This window comes from Mastomys coucha, unplaced genomic scaffold (genome assembly GCF_008632895.1).
Source record: "Mastomys coucha isolate ucsf_1 unplaced genomic scaffold, UCSF_Mcou_1 pScaffold21, whole genome shotgun sequence".
NCBI lineage: Eukaryota > Metazoa > Chordata > Mammalia > Rodentia > Muridae > Mastomys > Mastomys coucha.
In genome coordinates this window covers 160,755,487-160,771,764 of record NW_022196904.1, presented here as the reverse complement: position 1 = coordinate 160,771,764, position 16,278 = coordinate 160,755,487, and the positions used below count along the sequence as shown (strand labels likewise).

Genomic DNA, 16,278 nt, shown 5'->3' with positions numbered 1-16,278 from the left:
CCCCCGCCACTCTTTAGTATATTTCATTTACTTACATAGTAACTTTTTAAACATATGTATCATCATTTACTGTCACTGTATACATGAAAGACTGAGTTCTCAGAAGGCTCTGTAGGATGTTCAAGTTCTAAAGCCAAGAGGCGGCAGAGATGGCATTTGAAGTTCAAGTCTGGTTTCAGAGTCCACTTTCTTTTCTTGCTCCTCACCTCAGAGGTCCCAAGAGGGCTTCACTTTTCTGCCAGCTCAGGCATTTTACAGTTAATCCCATGATCTAGCCAAGTTATATATGCCAGTGAAAATGTAGCCACTGGCTGAGGACAGCCCTGCTTCTGAAGGAAAATGACCTGATGACTGCCTACCTGCTGACCAAAATTTAGTACATCAGCCTCTCTGTTCTAGAGTGTCAGGCATCCTCTGCCTACCTTCTGTTCTAGAGTGTCAGACATCTTCCACCTTTTGCTCTAGAGTGTCAGGTGTCCTCTGCCTTCCTTCTGTTCTAGAGTGGCAGACCTCCTCGCACTTCTGGACTCTCATATCTGCATTTGTTTCATTCATTGATTTCTGAGGTGGTTCACAGCAGTCATCAGTCAGCAGTGGGTGAGTAACCCAGTTGGTAAGAATGAGTAGAATCAGGTAGATAATGCTTTTAAGAACTAGAAGCAAGGACCATTTGGGAGGATGCGACTGTTTATCCTGCTGCTATTGTTTTGGGTCACAAGTCCGGGTGTCACATCTGATCTGAGATGAGGGAGCTGAGTTCTTTAGGGTTGATTATGCTTCTAACCCATCATGGCAGCACGTGCCATGGCCCAAACACTGGGCTTTCACTACAATCTAGATACAAAGAAGACTCACGTGAACTATGAAAACACACTGGAGGCTACTTGTCTTGGCTGCCAGCTGAAGGGAGGCAAAAGCGCCTGTCTGAGTAGGAGTGCAGCCATCTTTCAGATCCCAATCCCAAAGTCTAACAGACAGGTTTGAGAGTTTGAAGTCCGAGAAACAGGTCTAGCAGGATATTGCTGCTTCTGGATACCAGTGTTTGTAGAAATAGCAAGGTCTCTATACATCAGCCCAGAGCAGGCTTTGATTCTCTGATCTGAACTCAGATTAAAAAAAGGCATTTGAGGCTTTAAAAAAATAGTTCTGACTTCCGCTTAAGCTATAGACTTTCCAGATGTCTTGAAACCTTCCCATCTGTTTGTTGAGGAAACAGAAGACAAAGGGAGTCTTTAAACCAGACTTTGGGGTCCTAGAAACGCACTGTGACGTACCTGTCTAAATGACTAGACCCTGTAGCCACGGGATGGCCCTCCCATCTAAGAGATGTAGCAGCTACTGCTAGTCTAATTAATAACGATAATGATGTTAACTCTGGGTCAAGATCTTATGCTCACAGCACCCCATGACACAGTTGAGGCCCCCCTTTAAGGAACACCACAACATTGTCTGACTAATGCCTGTGAGACCCAGTTCCATGGCCCGACTCCTGGCCCACACTTGAGTCCAGTTTTAAAACCCCACCATTGTCAGTCTTGCTGCCCTCTTGCCTGGTGACAACCCACAAGTGCTCATCCATGACGGTCAGGAGATGAAAGATGAAAACAGGCATGTGGGAGCTGCAGTGGTTACTCTAACTGAAAGGATCTGAGTCCAAATCAGGTGCCTCAACCCAGAGAACAGAATAGATCTGACTGAGGCTCTCAGATGGGGAAGGTCCCACCACCATATACACCAACTATACTTTTATTAGCAGACATGTCCATGGTATGATCCATAGAGAAAGAGGGCTTCTCTGAGTTGGGGAAAAGGACACTGGAAAATCTTGGCCCTCCTAGGGTCTATTTGGCTTCCTCCATGAATTGCAGTTCTCCTGCCTGACCACTGACCTGACTACCAGACAAATGGCCGTAAGACCAATGGGTCTATTGATATTTTGATGATGTACCCTGACCTGGTACTGGCTGAGAATCCATGGAAGAAATGGGCAGCTCAAACACGCAGGTTGATGGAGGGTCTCAGAAACAACTGGCAGGATTCTGGCAACTGACCTTCACCAGGCTTCTGAGCTGCTCAGACCAGTGTATGTTATACCTAGACTGGACAGCCTCGTGTGGGATGCCTCAGCCAGATGCCAGATTTGTGCTCAAGAAAATCCAAAACAGAGAGCCCTTTCCCAGGAAGGGGTCCAAATAAGAGGCCAACACATCACAAAGCAGCCAAACTGACTTCACCAAGATTTAGCCTGCCAGAGGAGGATCAAAATAACAACAACCCAGTACTTGCTAGTTTTTCCAGGGTGGATACTGCTCAGATAGTAGCTTTAAAAGCTCCTCCAGGTCCTATTGGCCTCCATGTTCCCTGATTTGGCCTCCTCCTATCAGTGGGGTCTGACAATAACCTAGCTTATAGCCAAAACCTATTAAGCAATAGCCAAAGCTTTAGGCATTGACTGAAAACTTCACTGTGCATATAGGCCTCAGAGTTGTGGCCACATCAAAAGAATAAACAGGACATAAAAAGAAACCCTAACAAAACTCTCTTAAGAGTCCAGTGAAGGGTGGATAGGAAGGTGGCCAGGCCTCCTTCCTTCGCTTTGCTTTGGACCTGGTACACCTCATGTGGGCAGGGACTTACTCCCTAGGAGGTCACATTTTGGAAGACATCCTCCACTGTGTCCCAGGCTCAGAGATGAGCAGATGGCAGAACCCTCTGACTACTCCTCTCTCCAGTCACTATAGACCCTCAGTTTTGGACAATCTGTAAGACCCAGCCAACCTCCAAGACCACCACTTGTTTGAGTCCAGTTATACAGAATCAAGTGGCTACCCTAAAGGGCACTGAAAACGACTTGGCTGGGACCCTATGCAGCGATTCTTTCTACTCTATGGCTGGGAAGGTGACAGGCATTGCATTATGGACTCACTACACTCAGGTCAAGAAAGCAGAAGCCTCAGACGCTGCTGCCAAATGGACTGTCTCCTGGACTATGAGCCATTAAAATGAAGGTTTCATGGGGCCCCAGGAAACAAAGAAAGTTTCCATTGTAAAAATTAGGGCTGTGAAACTGAGGCTTCCTGAGATTCTTCTCTAAAAAGGATTCTGCCCTTTGGGAAACAGGAAAAGCCCAAGGAATTGGACTCTATGCCACAGGAAGGGCCCCTGGGGATACAGTTAATTATTCCCATCATTCCCAGACAGACATTGGCCAGGATTGCTGGTTATGTTTAGACACCCCAGCCCCTGTACAACATGGGGATAGGAACTAACTAGACTGTCAGTCTACTGACTGACAAAATTAATTGTGACTAGAAACAACACAAATTAATATTAGAGGGCTTACAAGGGCTTGAAACTTGCCTTATATCCAAAACCTTTAACATAATTTTTCCCTTACTCTGATGCCTGCTATTCTGCCTTATCGGCTAATTCATCTGGATAACAGCAATATCACCAAACCCCTGACTATTTGGTGGGCATGTATCAATCAATGGTTTGGTTAAATAGGTCTCTCCTGATGGTTTCAAAACTAATTAGACAGGTTGATCAGGACCTAGAGGTATTAAAAGTTTCCATTTCTGAATTAAAACTGTAGTTAGATTCCCCGGCAGGAACCATCCTACAAAACTGGAGAGGCTTAGACTTTTCATGAGATAAAGAAAACTATGTCTAGTCTTGGGAAGAGCCTGTTATTTCTATGCTAATTGACCAGGAATAATTAGAGAAAATCTTACTGTGATTGGAGAAAACATAAGAAAGAAAGAAAAAAAGGAAGGAAGGAAGGAAGGAAGGAAGGAAGGAAGAAAGAAAGAAAGAAAGAAAGAAGAGAAAGAAAAAGGAAAAGAGACGAAGCCCTAAGTCAGATAATTGATGCCAGTCTCTGTTCTTTTGGTCCCCTTGGCTCACTATCTGCTCTTAGTACTCACAAGACATGTCATTCTTCTGATTGGATCAACCATGAGACCTTGTACCTTGAACTAAAATAGGATGAGCCTATGATTTTATTCTCTAAGACCAGTGGGGAATGTAACAGAGTCCCAGTCATTAGTAGGCCCCCAGACCTTAGCACATGGTAGAAGTGCCATTCAGGCCATAAAACTCAGCACATAAAGAGCCCCACTTGCCAAAATGAAAACAAAGACCTGGTCCATCAAAATTCATAGTTCTAGGAAAGTCTCTAAATGTACTAACCTTTTTGTGTGTGTGTGGGGGGGGGTCTTCTGTATTTCTGCTTCTGGTAATTGTTCTTGTTGACTGAAGAAGGTCAACCCAGAAAATGATTTTTGTTCTTAAAAACTCATTGTGAAAAAGGCTTGGGGCTACACTGTGATCTCAGACACCCAGTATAGTGGACAGGTGGCTAATAAAGACCTTCTTTTGGCTTAAACCCATGCTGATCAATCTTCTTTGTGGATTCCATACATTTGGATCAAGTTCATGATGAGGAAGGGACACACACACACACACACACACACACACACACACCAGCCAACGGGAGACACCAATAGGACACCGGGGGACCTGAGGTATGGTTGTGGTATGTCATTCACATACTTGCCTCCTTGAAGCTGCTCAGGTGTAACCCCCAAGAGGTGTTACCTCACAGCTGTCTTCTCCTGGTAGCCTCTCCAACAGTGGTAACACTTCCTCAACAGTAGAGATCTTTGTCCCATTCTATCTTGGTAGTTCTTCTATATTCTATCTCAACTTCATGAAGAAGAATCTTTTATTACACCTTTCTGAATGGTTCATATGAGCATACGATCTTTTTTCTTGTAGAGGACTTTTAATCCAGCATCATGGCTGCTTTAGCAAGGGATTGCATCCAAAAACCTTCTAGGTATGTGATCTGGCTGGAATTATGCACCTTTAATCTCTATAGTTGGAATACAGACACACTCTTAGCACACACCTTTAATCCCAAACCATGAAGATTTGGTTAGTTTGTAGAAGGAAGCAGTCATGTTTGAAAATGAGGGGCTGACAAAGTGACAAATCAGAGAAAGACTTGACAGAACAAGTCAGAGATAGGATATGCCCAACTCTCATGAGAACAGACAGGAAAGGGAGGTAGCTTAAGAGAGAACAGTACAAGGAGAGAGACAGAGAGAGAGAGAGAGAGAGAGAGAGAGAGAGAGAGAGAGAGAGAGAGAGAGAGAGAGAGAGAGAGAGAGAGGAGGTTGCTAGGACAGTTTTACAGAGATAGGTTTCAGATGAAGACAATGAGCCAGAGAATGAGAAGGAACCAGAAGATTAAAACATATTGCCAGTTAGTTTGAGGCCAAGTGAGCAATTCAGTCAGGAGCCAAGAGAATTCAGATTGAACCAGTGAGCTTGAAGAGGAATTTTGATCCAGAAGAGCTGAATTGAACTAGTCAGCCAGAACTAGAAAGGGTGAGCTTATTCAGTAGCAAGCTTCTGAATGACAATTATCTCTTGTGAATAAAAATTACATTTAGGGTTTTTCTGCCTGAACATTAATTAATAGAACTAGGAAATGGGGGCCACACTTACTCAGAAGGTCAATGGTGGCTGAAGTAAGTTCCTTCGTGTGAGCATTCCAGAACACGCAGCTGTAGTTTCTGTGAGGCCAAGGCTTGAGGCGCAGAACACTGGTGACCTGGTAGAGGCCTTCAGGGGTCCTGATGTGGCTGGTGTTGGCAGGAACACTGACATTTTGCCAGGACACTTCTGCTAGGGGGTAACCTCTAGCCTGGCAGGTGAACTCTACCTCCTCTGTCCCTGGAATCTCTAGGATCCCAGTGTCTATCCTCATATAAGAAGCTGGACAACAGAATAAAAAGAAGTATTATCTGGACTGTTGTACAATTCTACTTAACGGAAGAAGAAACATAACGATCGCTATTGATCTCAGGTGATATATTTTTCTAAACTCAGAAATATTTTCTATGTCCCAGGTTCATTAGTTTGTATAGCTTGAATAGTTTTTATTTGTACAATACAACAAAGATGCCTTTTTAATATCCCTAATTTTTGTTGGGGTTGACTGAAGACAGGTAGGTTGACAGTAGTGTCCAACATCAGAAGAATAAAGACCAATAGACCCAATGTTTGAAATAGGGAGGCTGCAAACTTACATTCTAGCACTGGGCTAGGATGCCATACTCGTTGGCCTCTTATATTCTAAACCACCTCACAACTGAAGGGTGGAGAGAGCTGAGGGACTGGATATATGGATAGAGCTGAGGAAACGGATACATGGATAGAGCTATTACTCCAGTAGACCACTTTTCAGACATCATGAGTAAAGGTTCACTCAAAAGTTCCTCCTTTCCATCTATTATCTTTGTGATTAGGAGGTGGGAAATAAAGACCTATGTAAGAGCTGTAAATAAGAGCTGGGCGTGTTTCTTCTCAGGACAGACCTTCTGTGCAGAACACGCTGAATGACATATTCACGTGTGATTTCCTACTTTCTAGAACATGGAAATCTAAAACTAAAGGGAGATATTTAGAGAGTCAGGAAGGCACAAAGACTGTCCAACAATCTTAGACCATGCCTAAAAATTAACAAATGTCGTTACACATGTATACAGCTGGAAGTGTTGACAGTAAGCTATGGGATTTTATTGATGGGAAGGGGAGCAAGTCCTGGCTTTCAGAAAGTGGGAAATATTTCCTTAACTATTTAGTACAGTCATCTAAGTAAAGGCAAACTTGAAGTAAAAAACACAGTTGCTGAGATGGTTAATCTTGTCAATTTGATTGGATGAGATCGGTTATCTAATGGGTGGGAAGTCTGCCTTGAACACAAGCAGCACCATCCCACAGGCTGGGAACTCAAACAAACTAAGGAGAAAACAAGCCGTGATGGGAATTCTGTTTTGCTTTACCCTCCTGACCATGATGGACTGAAACCTCTGAAACAGTGAGCTAAAAATAAATCCTCCCTCCCTGAGTTATTTATGTCAGGTGCAGTGTCACAGTGGTGGAAGGCAATTGTAACAGGTATGATGAGACAGTTTCTTAAATTGCTGGAATATATGCAGACATAACACTCTTTGGGAAGACTATTTCCTATTAAAGTAATAGCAACTTTTTTTAATTTAGATTTTATTTTTGAGACAGACTCAATGTAGCCCAGGCTAGTCTTGACCTTATTATGTATTCTAAGATGAACTTAAATTTGCTGCCCTCTGGTCTCTGCATCCTGAGTGCTGCATTATAGGATTATAGGCCTGCACCACCATACCCAGGTGGATAACAGCTATATAAAAACCCTTAAATACATAGGATTTACTGAAAAAAATTTTTTTGAGACAGTGTTTCTCTGTATAGCCCTGGCTGTCCTGGAACTCACTCTGTAGACCAGGCTGGCCTTGAATTCAGAAATCCACCTGCCTCTGCCTCCCAAGTGCTGGGATTAAAAGCGTGTACCACCACCGCCTGGCAGATTTACTGAATCTTAACTGTAAGTTTTATGGCATGTCCTTTTTACCTAATGTAGAACAGAAAGGAAGAAGGAATGCTCAGACTCTTTCCCATGTGTCTGACCTCTCTGTCTTCCTCTGTTCTGTCTCCATGTAGTAACTTGTTAATTTGACTAGTTATATACAGAGACACAGAGAATCAGGGTTTCTCCAGATATTAATTCCAGGGTGCTGTACATGTTAGGCAAGTACTCTTCTGCTGGGCTATATCCCCAGCCCAGGAAGGCGTTCTTATCTTTTATAAATAGATTTAGGGTCCATGATGGTTAACTTTGTCAATTTGATGCAATCTATAATCATCTGGGGGAAGCACCTTAATGAGGGATTGTCCACATTGAGTTGGTCAGTGGGCATCTCTACGGGGTATTGTCTTAATTAAGTTGATATGAGAAGACCCAGCCCACTATGGGTGCTGCAGTTTCCTAGGCAGGTGGTCCTGAACTACATAAAAGCAGAGAACCAAGCTGAACACAAGCAAGCGAATGTGCACGCATTCATTTCTCTCTGCTCTTGACTCTGGATGTGATTTGAGTAAGCTACCTTGAGTTTCTGCCTTGATTTCCCCTCAAAAAAGAATACAAGGTGAGACTGTAAGACAAATAGTCTCTTCAACAATAAGTTGCATTTTCTCAAGGTATTTTATCAGAGCCACAGAAATGAATCTAGGACAGAGTCTGAACTGAAAATCTGTGCTTCTAGATTAAGAGTAGAGAGCAGGGGAGAAGTTTTCTGTTCTTATTCATGCTCTCCAACATAAGTCATTCAGAGATGCTCTAAACAGGGAGAGGAGGGGGAAATCATATGGCCAGACCACTATTCACCTGACATATGATATTCACTTCACATATGGCTGTGAGTTCTTGTATGTTGCTCATGTTTTCAAAAACTTTGAGAGGAGGAAGGGTTAAGTGGCCATAAAATCTGGCCCTAGCCTAGTAACCCGACCATTATCTTATATAAAGCATACAAGGACTCTATGAGGTTGATAAAATTTGAACTTTTAGCTTGTAAACAGGGAAACAGTAGAATCCTTGAGATGGCGGATAGATGGGAACTTCTGCATTTTATCATTTGTATTGGGAACACCACAAACGGGAAGAGTGTGTTCTCTTCATGGATCTAGTAATCCCCAGAATTCATAGAGACTTGGGTTCTGACACAGTCTACTGAATGATTTGGTCTAGCCTTCCCCATCCCTTGGAACCAAGATTTGGGCTGTCTCTGACAATCAAACAGAATCTGAAGCAAAAATTTCAAGTACCCACTTTACCTCTAGATTAGCCACACTTATTTTCTCTTGGTTCAGCATCTTCTTAGAAATATTTCATTACATCATGCAGTATCTTATGTCTACTCTTGGGACTTTGGGGGGTAGATGTCAGAAGGGGGATGGCCAGGAGTCAGGTGATTGGCTGAGCCTTTGCCAGCCAATGGGGTATAAATGAAGGGACACATCAGAAAGGGTAGATAGTTAGCTAAAGGAACCATCATGGTTTCAGGAAGAGATGGAAACCTAACCCTACACAATTACATGATCAGAAATGCCTTCACAGCCTTTTCTTCACTGGGAAGGAGATGGAGAGATATTATTCCCAACAATGCATAAATAATGAGGAAGTTGGACTGGGGTAATATTCTTGAGAAAAGATGAGCAAATTTTAGAGTTTCAGAGATGAAGTAGTTTTAAAAGTTCAAGATTTCTTTGAAGGTCTGGTAGAATTCTACACTAAAGCCATCTGGCCCTGGGCTTTCTTTCTTTTTTTTTTTTGGTTGGTTTTTAACGACTTCTATTTCCTTAGGAGATATGGGCCTGTTTAGATAGTTCACTTGCTCTTTATTTAACTTTGGTATGTGGTATTTGTCTAGAAAATAATCTATTTCATCTAGATTTCCCAGTTTAGTTGAGTATAGGTTTTTGTAGTGGAATCTAACGACTTTTTTAATTTCCTCAGTTTCTGTTGTTATATCTCACTTTTCATTTCTGATTTTGTTAATTTGCATGCTGTCTCTGGGACCTTTAATTAGTTTGGCTAGGGGTTTATCTATTTTGTTGATTCCCTCAGAGGACCAGCTTTTGGTTTTGTAGATTCTTTGTATAATTCTCTTTGTTTCTATTTGGTTGATTTCCCCCTGAGTTTAACTATTTCCTGCCTTCTCCTCTTGGGTGTGTTTGCTTCTTTTTCTTCTGGAGTTCTCAGGAGTGCTGTTCAGTTGTTAGTGTAGGATCTCTCCAATTTCTTCACCAGGACACTCAGTGCTATGAATTTTCCTCTTAGCACTGCTTTCATTGTGTCCCATAAGTTTGGGTATGCTGTGTCATCATTTTCATTGAATTCCAGGAGTCTTTTTATTTCTGTCTTTATTTCTTTCCTGACCAAGTTATCATTGAATAGAGAGCTGTTCAGTTTCCATGGATGCCTCAATCCCACTTGGGAAAGAGAAGAAAGCAATCATGGGGGGGGCAGTGATTGGGTGGGAAAAGTGACAGGGAGGGGAAGAAAGGAACATGATCTGGTATTGGGGCAAGGAGGAACAGGAATGAAGCCCTGAGGGCCAGCAGAAAGAATGGAAACAGGCAACCTCTAGAGGGTAGGGCTTCAAGGAAGGAATGTTCATCTTTCCAATTTATGTTTAATATATTGAAGCCATATATTCAGATGTGTATGCATTTAGACATTTAGAATTGTCATATCTCCCTAGAGTATAGATTTTTTTTTTTTTGAGACAGGGTTGCTCTGTGTAGCCCTGGCTGTCCTGGAACTCACTCTGTAGACCAGGCTGGCCTCGAACTCAGAAATCCACCTGCTTCTGCCTCCCAAGTGCTGGGATTAAAGGCGTGGGCCACCATCGTCCGGCTGTGGATTCTTATTAGTATGAAATGTGCCTTTTTAAGGATCCTGCCATTTTCCTATGGCATATAATAGTTGTACAAAGCATAGGTATATTGCCATTTTCATACGCACACTGACTCCTCCATTACCCTCAGCCCCCTCCTCCCTCCCCCTCCTCCCTTTACTTTAATGGCATCCCTTTCCCTTTACAGTGCACACATGAGACCCAACATATTATACATTTCTTCCCAAGTCTTCATTGTGTCTCTTTACACAGTGATTTCCAGTTCTATCCATTTTCCTATAAAGGACATGGTTATTTTCTTCATTATGGCTGAATTCTCCATTAAACACACACATCACATTTTTCTTTATGCATTCATCTGTTGTGGGCGACTAGACTGTGACTTGCCTAAGAGGAATAGTCCTACAATAAATGTGGCGTGTGTTTTTATGGTAGGCTGAAGTAGAGTCCTTTGAATTTATACTTAGGAGTACTATAGCTCAATTAAATGATAGTACTATTTTCAGTTTTTTTGAGGAACCTCTATTCTGATTTCCACTGTGGCTAGACCACAGTGAAATCTAAAGTAGACCAAATGAAAACACGGCCTTTAATCTTTAGCAGCATCTGTTTTTCTTATACTAGCAATCTGCTGGCTACCTAACTTGTAGTTAAATGCAGCTATAAATGGAAGCTTCTCTTCCCCAAGAAGCCATCTTTGCCATAAACACCAAGTAATTATACTTCCATCGGGAAGCTCATTCTATGCCATCAGCTTCTTCCTTCAGACACTTGCGTGGCTTAGTAAAATAACGTAATAAGCACAGTGGCTAAGAATCTGAAAGGTGTTAGCCAAGGGCTGGCCACATGATCTTTCAGACTCTCAGCTTTCTTGTTAATTAAAGGGCTTATCTCTCCACCTCGGCTCTGACCACGTCTCTAGCAGCAGAATCGTTTTGTTCCTGGCACCAGCTCTCACTGAACTGTCTGTCAAGTGACATTTTCAGGGGCTCCACTGCCCCCCGCCCCTTTACCCCTTCCCTAGTACTACTGCCAATGTGACTTACTGAGTTTCCAGTCTCTAACACTAAAAGATTGATTACTTTCAACTTTAAGTTTCTATATCCTTCATGGTTTCTGTTTCCCTGGTGTGTGTATGTATGTATGTATGTATGTATGTATGTATGTATGTTTGTATGTGGGGGAGGATGTTTCTCTGTGCATGTGTGTGTAGGTGGGCACGCCCATGTGAAGATCAGAAGATGGTTTTCCATACTGTTCTCCACAGTACCCCCTTGAGACAGCCTCTAAGTTCGCTGTTTTGGCTAGGTTGACTGGCCAGGGAACTCTCAGGTTCTGCCTGTCACTGCCCTGAGACCCTGAGGATACAAGCGAGCATTGTTTTAATGCAGGCGCTGTGTGACTTGGAACTCAGATCCTTCCTCCTGCACAGCAAAGGCTCTTAGCAAACTCTGCAGCCCCCACATCACTTCCAAGATAAGGACAAACTTTTCCCTCCGTAATTGTTGTCTTAACCATCATAGTGGCTCAAGATAAAGTGAAAATGTGAAATGAATTTCTTCTTATATGCTTTTGTCTTAACAGGATCCAGGTGGATTTCCAATAGTCACTGTACTGGCTGGGTTTGTGTGTCAACTTGACCCAAGCTAGAGTCATTACGGACAAAGGAGCATTCAGTTGAGGAAATGCCTCCATGAGATCCAGTGTTTTCTCAATTACTGATCACTGGGGGAGGGCCCAGCCCATGGTGGGTGGTGCCATCCCTGGGTTGGTACTCTGGGTTCTATAAGAACAAGCCACGGGGAGCAGAGCCATAAGTAGCACCCTCTATGGCCTCCTGTCTCCAGGTTCCTGCCTTGCTTGAGTTCGTGTCCTGACAGCCTCCAATGATGGACTAATGATCTGGAAGTGTAAGCTGAATAAACCCTTTCTTACCTGGCTTGCTTTTTGGTCCTGGTGTTCCATCAAAGCAATAGAAACCCTGACTAAGATAATCACTGAAATAAATCTTGGAGGATTGCTTTCAATCTGTCATTAAACAGCTTATGGAGTAATAATATAAGACCAGACTGTAATTCCAAACTCTTTCCCCTCTTGGAAAGTCAGGACAGTGTGCTCTTGACTCCAGGGAGCCGTATTCCCCTTTCCCAGGGGAACGGAGCTGACCGCACAGATGTGGCTCCGTTGGTAAGTTATTTCAGCCAGTGCTTTCCCCGAGTACAGCAGAGGAAGAGGCCTGGTGTCTGCTCATTTTCCTGGCTTCCTCTAGCTCCATTGTAGGTTTTAACCCCCCTTTACCTTTACTTATACGATATACTAGGTATTTTGGTTTTTTTTTTTTTCAAACAAGCGAACAAACAAACAAACAAAAACCCCGCTTCCATTCAGGTGCTTTTTGCCCCTTTGAAGGAGCTGCCTCTTTAGACGCGGTCTCCGGCTTTTGCCTGAGCTACCCGTGCTGTTGTGTAAGCTATCAGAGTCCTCTGTCAAAGATGACTCGCGGACACTCACCTTTGACTTTCAGTGTCAGGTACTTGTAGTCCCAGGCGGCTCTGCAGATGACCAGGCAACGGTACTGCCCCGAGTCTATCACTTGGACACTGGGGATGTGGAACAAAGCCTTTCCCAGGGGCAGCTGCTCCTCCAGCAGGATAGCTCTTTCACTTTGCGAAGAAGTCTCGTTTTCTACCTTCTGCAAACTGGCTCTTATCCCTTCCAGTTCAGTGCATTCTCTGCGGTCAAAATCACACTCCAGGCTCACACTGCTGCCGAAGTCTACTGTGTACACTTCTTTAGGGGCCGTCACCGTGAATAATGCTGCAAGGGAGACACAGCTGGCTGTTCTCTACTTTTAGGTCACATTTCGGTTCTTCCGGAATGAGAGTTGTGTTCCCTCCTCCCGCATCTTTTTAGGAGACCCTTGCTATTGTCCCCTCTGAGCTCCTCTCTTTCCTTCCCTCATCCCATATAGAAACATTGGAGTTCTTGCCTCAGGACCTGGAGGTGGTTTTCTCATCTGAACATTCCCACCCACACTCCTGTTTCTCCTGAACACCCCAGCAGGAGCTTTTGAAGGACAGGCCTGCTTGCCCCCCAAAACATCTCCCCCTAGCTCCTCAGTCAATCTAGAGCATTCCCTCTTTTGAGACCAAAGCCTTTCCCTAGGCTGCCCTACCTATGAGCTCTGCCTTATTTATTATCATTATATTCCTATCACCAAGGCTGATTTTCTTTAGTTCGTATGAAATCAATTTTTACCCCTCTTTGCCAAATATCGCCACCTCTAAGCACTGATAGTAACAACACCTCGTATCTCTCACAGAGCTCGTAGATACACTAGTACCTCCTTTTGTCCCCCTAGAAGCCAGGGAGACAGGCAGCATTGCTACCCCCTTTAAAATGAAATGAGGCACAGAATGGTTAAATTACTTGCCTAAGAGTGCAAGCTAAGACTGGTCCTGGATTTCTCAAGGCTCCACATGCTGTTAATCACCAAGGCAGAGGAACCCAATGAAGATGTTCACTCTTTTGGATCAAGAAGGTCAAAGGGGAAAAAAGGGTACTATTTTAACTACTACAGGCCAAGTTCCATGCAAGGTGCTTTGTAACTATATTACTTAATACTATGACCTGAAACATGTATGGTCATTAAGATTTTATAATTTTTTTCAAAGACATTGTCTCCAAGAATACACTTAGTATGGTCATAATTTAGGGCCCTTTGGTGTTTGACTTGAAAAGCTGTAGGCTCTACTCACAGTACTTTCCAAAATATGAGATGAATCTCACCAGAGATATGCAAGGTAATTTCATGTGGTGCAAAGCCAAAGCCTAAAGGAAATTGAATTATTTGGAGAGAAATTTATTCTCCTCTCAATTTGATTCCAACCCTTCAACGACATGCTTTCTAATTGTACTCTATTCTTTTGGAATGAATACTTCTTCTTTTGCTAAGGTGGGGAGCTCCTTGGAAGATGACCAGCATCGGCGAGAACTTAGTAGGACTACTTTGCTCTCAGTGTTTGCTTTTGTTCCTCACCTCCATCTTACTAGTGTGTTACTGAGTTTCTGTGTATACAAAGTTACCTGTTTGCTTGTATTTTAAATGATGAATTGGCTTAAATATCTCTGTAACAGTGTAGGCAGTGTTTGCAAGTGCACATTGTGGAAGACTGTGTGCGGTAGCCTTCAAGAATGAATGGGCATCCCAATGATGGAAGTATGGTAAGACATGGAAACTATTTCTAAACCATCACAGAAGACTGGAGTGGATTATACTCAACAGATCTCTTTCATCATTCACACATTTTCCTGCTGGCTGATGGTTCACATTGCAATTCACTTTTAGATCTGATCATCAAATATTTGTGGGCTTTTAAAAAATATTTTCATTTAGTGAACTTGGGTGCAAATTCCAACAACACCGGGATTAGTTGGGGAGCTTTGGAGTGGGGTGGGGGTGGGGCTGCCATTTAGCTTCTATGAATCTGTCTGTATGAAGTAAATATCCATCTCTTGGTTCTGTGGGAAAATCTGAGCACGGTGGAACACATGTATCACCCGTGTGTGAGAGCTAGCAGATGTTCTTCCAGATGATGTTTAAGTCTTGGGATAGTAATACTCCACATATGGGGTGTGCAGCCATCCTTTATCAGCCAAGATAGTCCTCTCCTCTTCCTTCCTGCCTCCTTCCCTCCATCCCTTCTTACCTCCCTCCCTTCTTTCCTCCCTTCCTTTGCTCCCTTCATTCTTCCTTTCTTTCTTTTCTTTCTTTCATTGACAGGGTCTCACTACGTATCCCAGGCTGGCTGTTAACTCATCCTCCTCCTGCCTCAGCCTTCTGAGTCCTCAGATTTTAGGTGCCCACCACAACTGTGGCAAACTAGGATATTTTAATTAACCAGGATGGTCGTCTGTTCCCTGGCCTGACTCTGTAGTAGGAGTAACTTTTGGTTTTCCTGCTGGCTGATGGCTCACATTGCAATTCACTTTTAGATTGTCTTGGGTTGTAAGACAGGGCCTTGTTATATAGTCCTGTTAGATCTTGGACTCAATCCTTTCCTGCCTCAGCCTCCTGAGTGCTGGGGTGGCCAGGGTGTGCTGGGGTGGATGGGGGTATACTGAGATGTGCTGGGGTAGCCGGGGTGTGCTGGGGTGGCTGGGGTGTGACCATATTCAGCATGCAAGTCTCTTTTAATTCATGCTTTTTTCTGAACTTCCATTATCCTTCAAACCTTAGAAATTTATAAGATTGTTTGCTTTAGCATTTTTCTAGTATCCAGAGTATTAATCTCAGCTCTGGAGAATCAGGGAGGGAAAGGGGAGAAGTGGTGAAAAGAAAGACTCCGAGTCTGCCTGTATTCACTTCTCCCTGAGGTGTATTTCACAGATATCACATAAACCAGCAACTGTGGCTTACCCACCAAGCACACCAGACAGTGATGTGCACAAGTGAGCTTTAGCAAAACTACCTGGACAGCTTACTGCCTCCCTTCCCTGCCTTGACTACAACTAGAACATTAATGCACATTTTACACAGATCTGTAGTACGGAAAGACGCACACATGCCCAGCACTTGTTTGTATAACATGTGGGCCAAGAGAAAGGCTCTAAGGTGTATGCTTCTATGCAAAACAGTGTAAATCATGCGTGTCCTTGCTGCATCCTCAGATCATACTAGTAAAAAATAAAAATAAAAATAAAAATAAAAAGGATGCTTTAGCTCAGGAATTCCTGTATGGTTCCATTTGTAGACTCCTTTGCAGGCTGAAATGACAAGTTCTTATGTTCTTAGTGTTTAGATCCATTATTATGGGTCGAACCATGATGATTAATCTTAATTTGATGGGATTTTGAAACACCAACAAGGCTCATAGTGACGCTTAACTGAGAAGGGAAGATCCGCCTGGAGCGGGAGTGACACCATCTCATGGACTGGGGTCCTGGGCTAAGTAAAAAAAAAAAAAAAAAA

The 16,278-nt window shown here is 43.2% G+C and overlaps 1 protein-coding gene across 1 annotated transcript in view; it reads right to left on the bottom strand.

Moving 5' to 3' along the window:
- Positions 1 to 16,278, bottom strand: part of Pdcd1lg2 (programmed cell death 1 ligand 2) — a 52,054-nt gene that overhangs the window by 14,691 nt on the left and 21,085 nt on the right. The window contains exons 3-4 of the mRNA XM_031390059.1: positions 12,819 to 13,124; positions 5,515 to 5,784 (exon numbers count right to left, since the gene is read on the bottom strand). Of these exons, the coding sequence (XP_031245919.1) occupies positions 5,515 to 5,784; positions 12,819 to 13,124 (576 nt within the window). The remainder of the gene's footprint in view (positions 1 to 5,514; positions 5,785 to 12,818; positions 13,125 to 16,278) is intronic.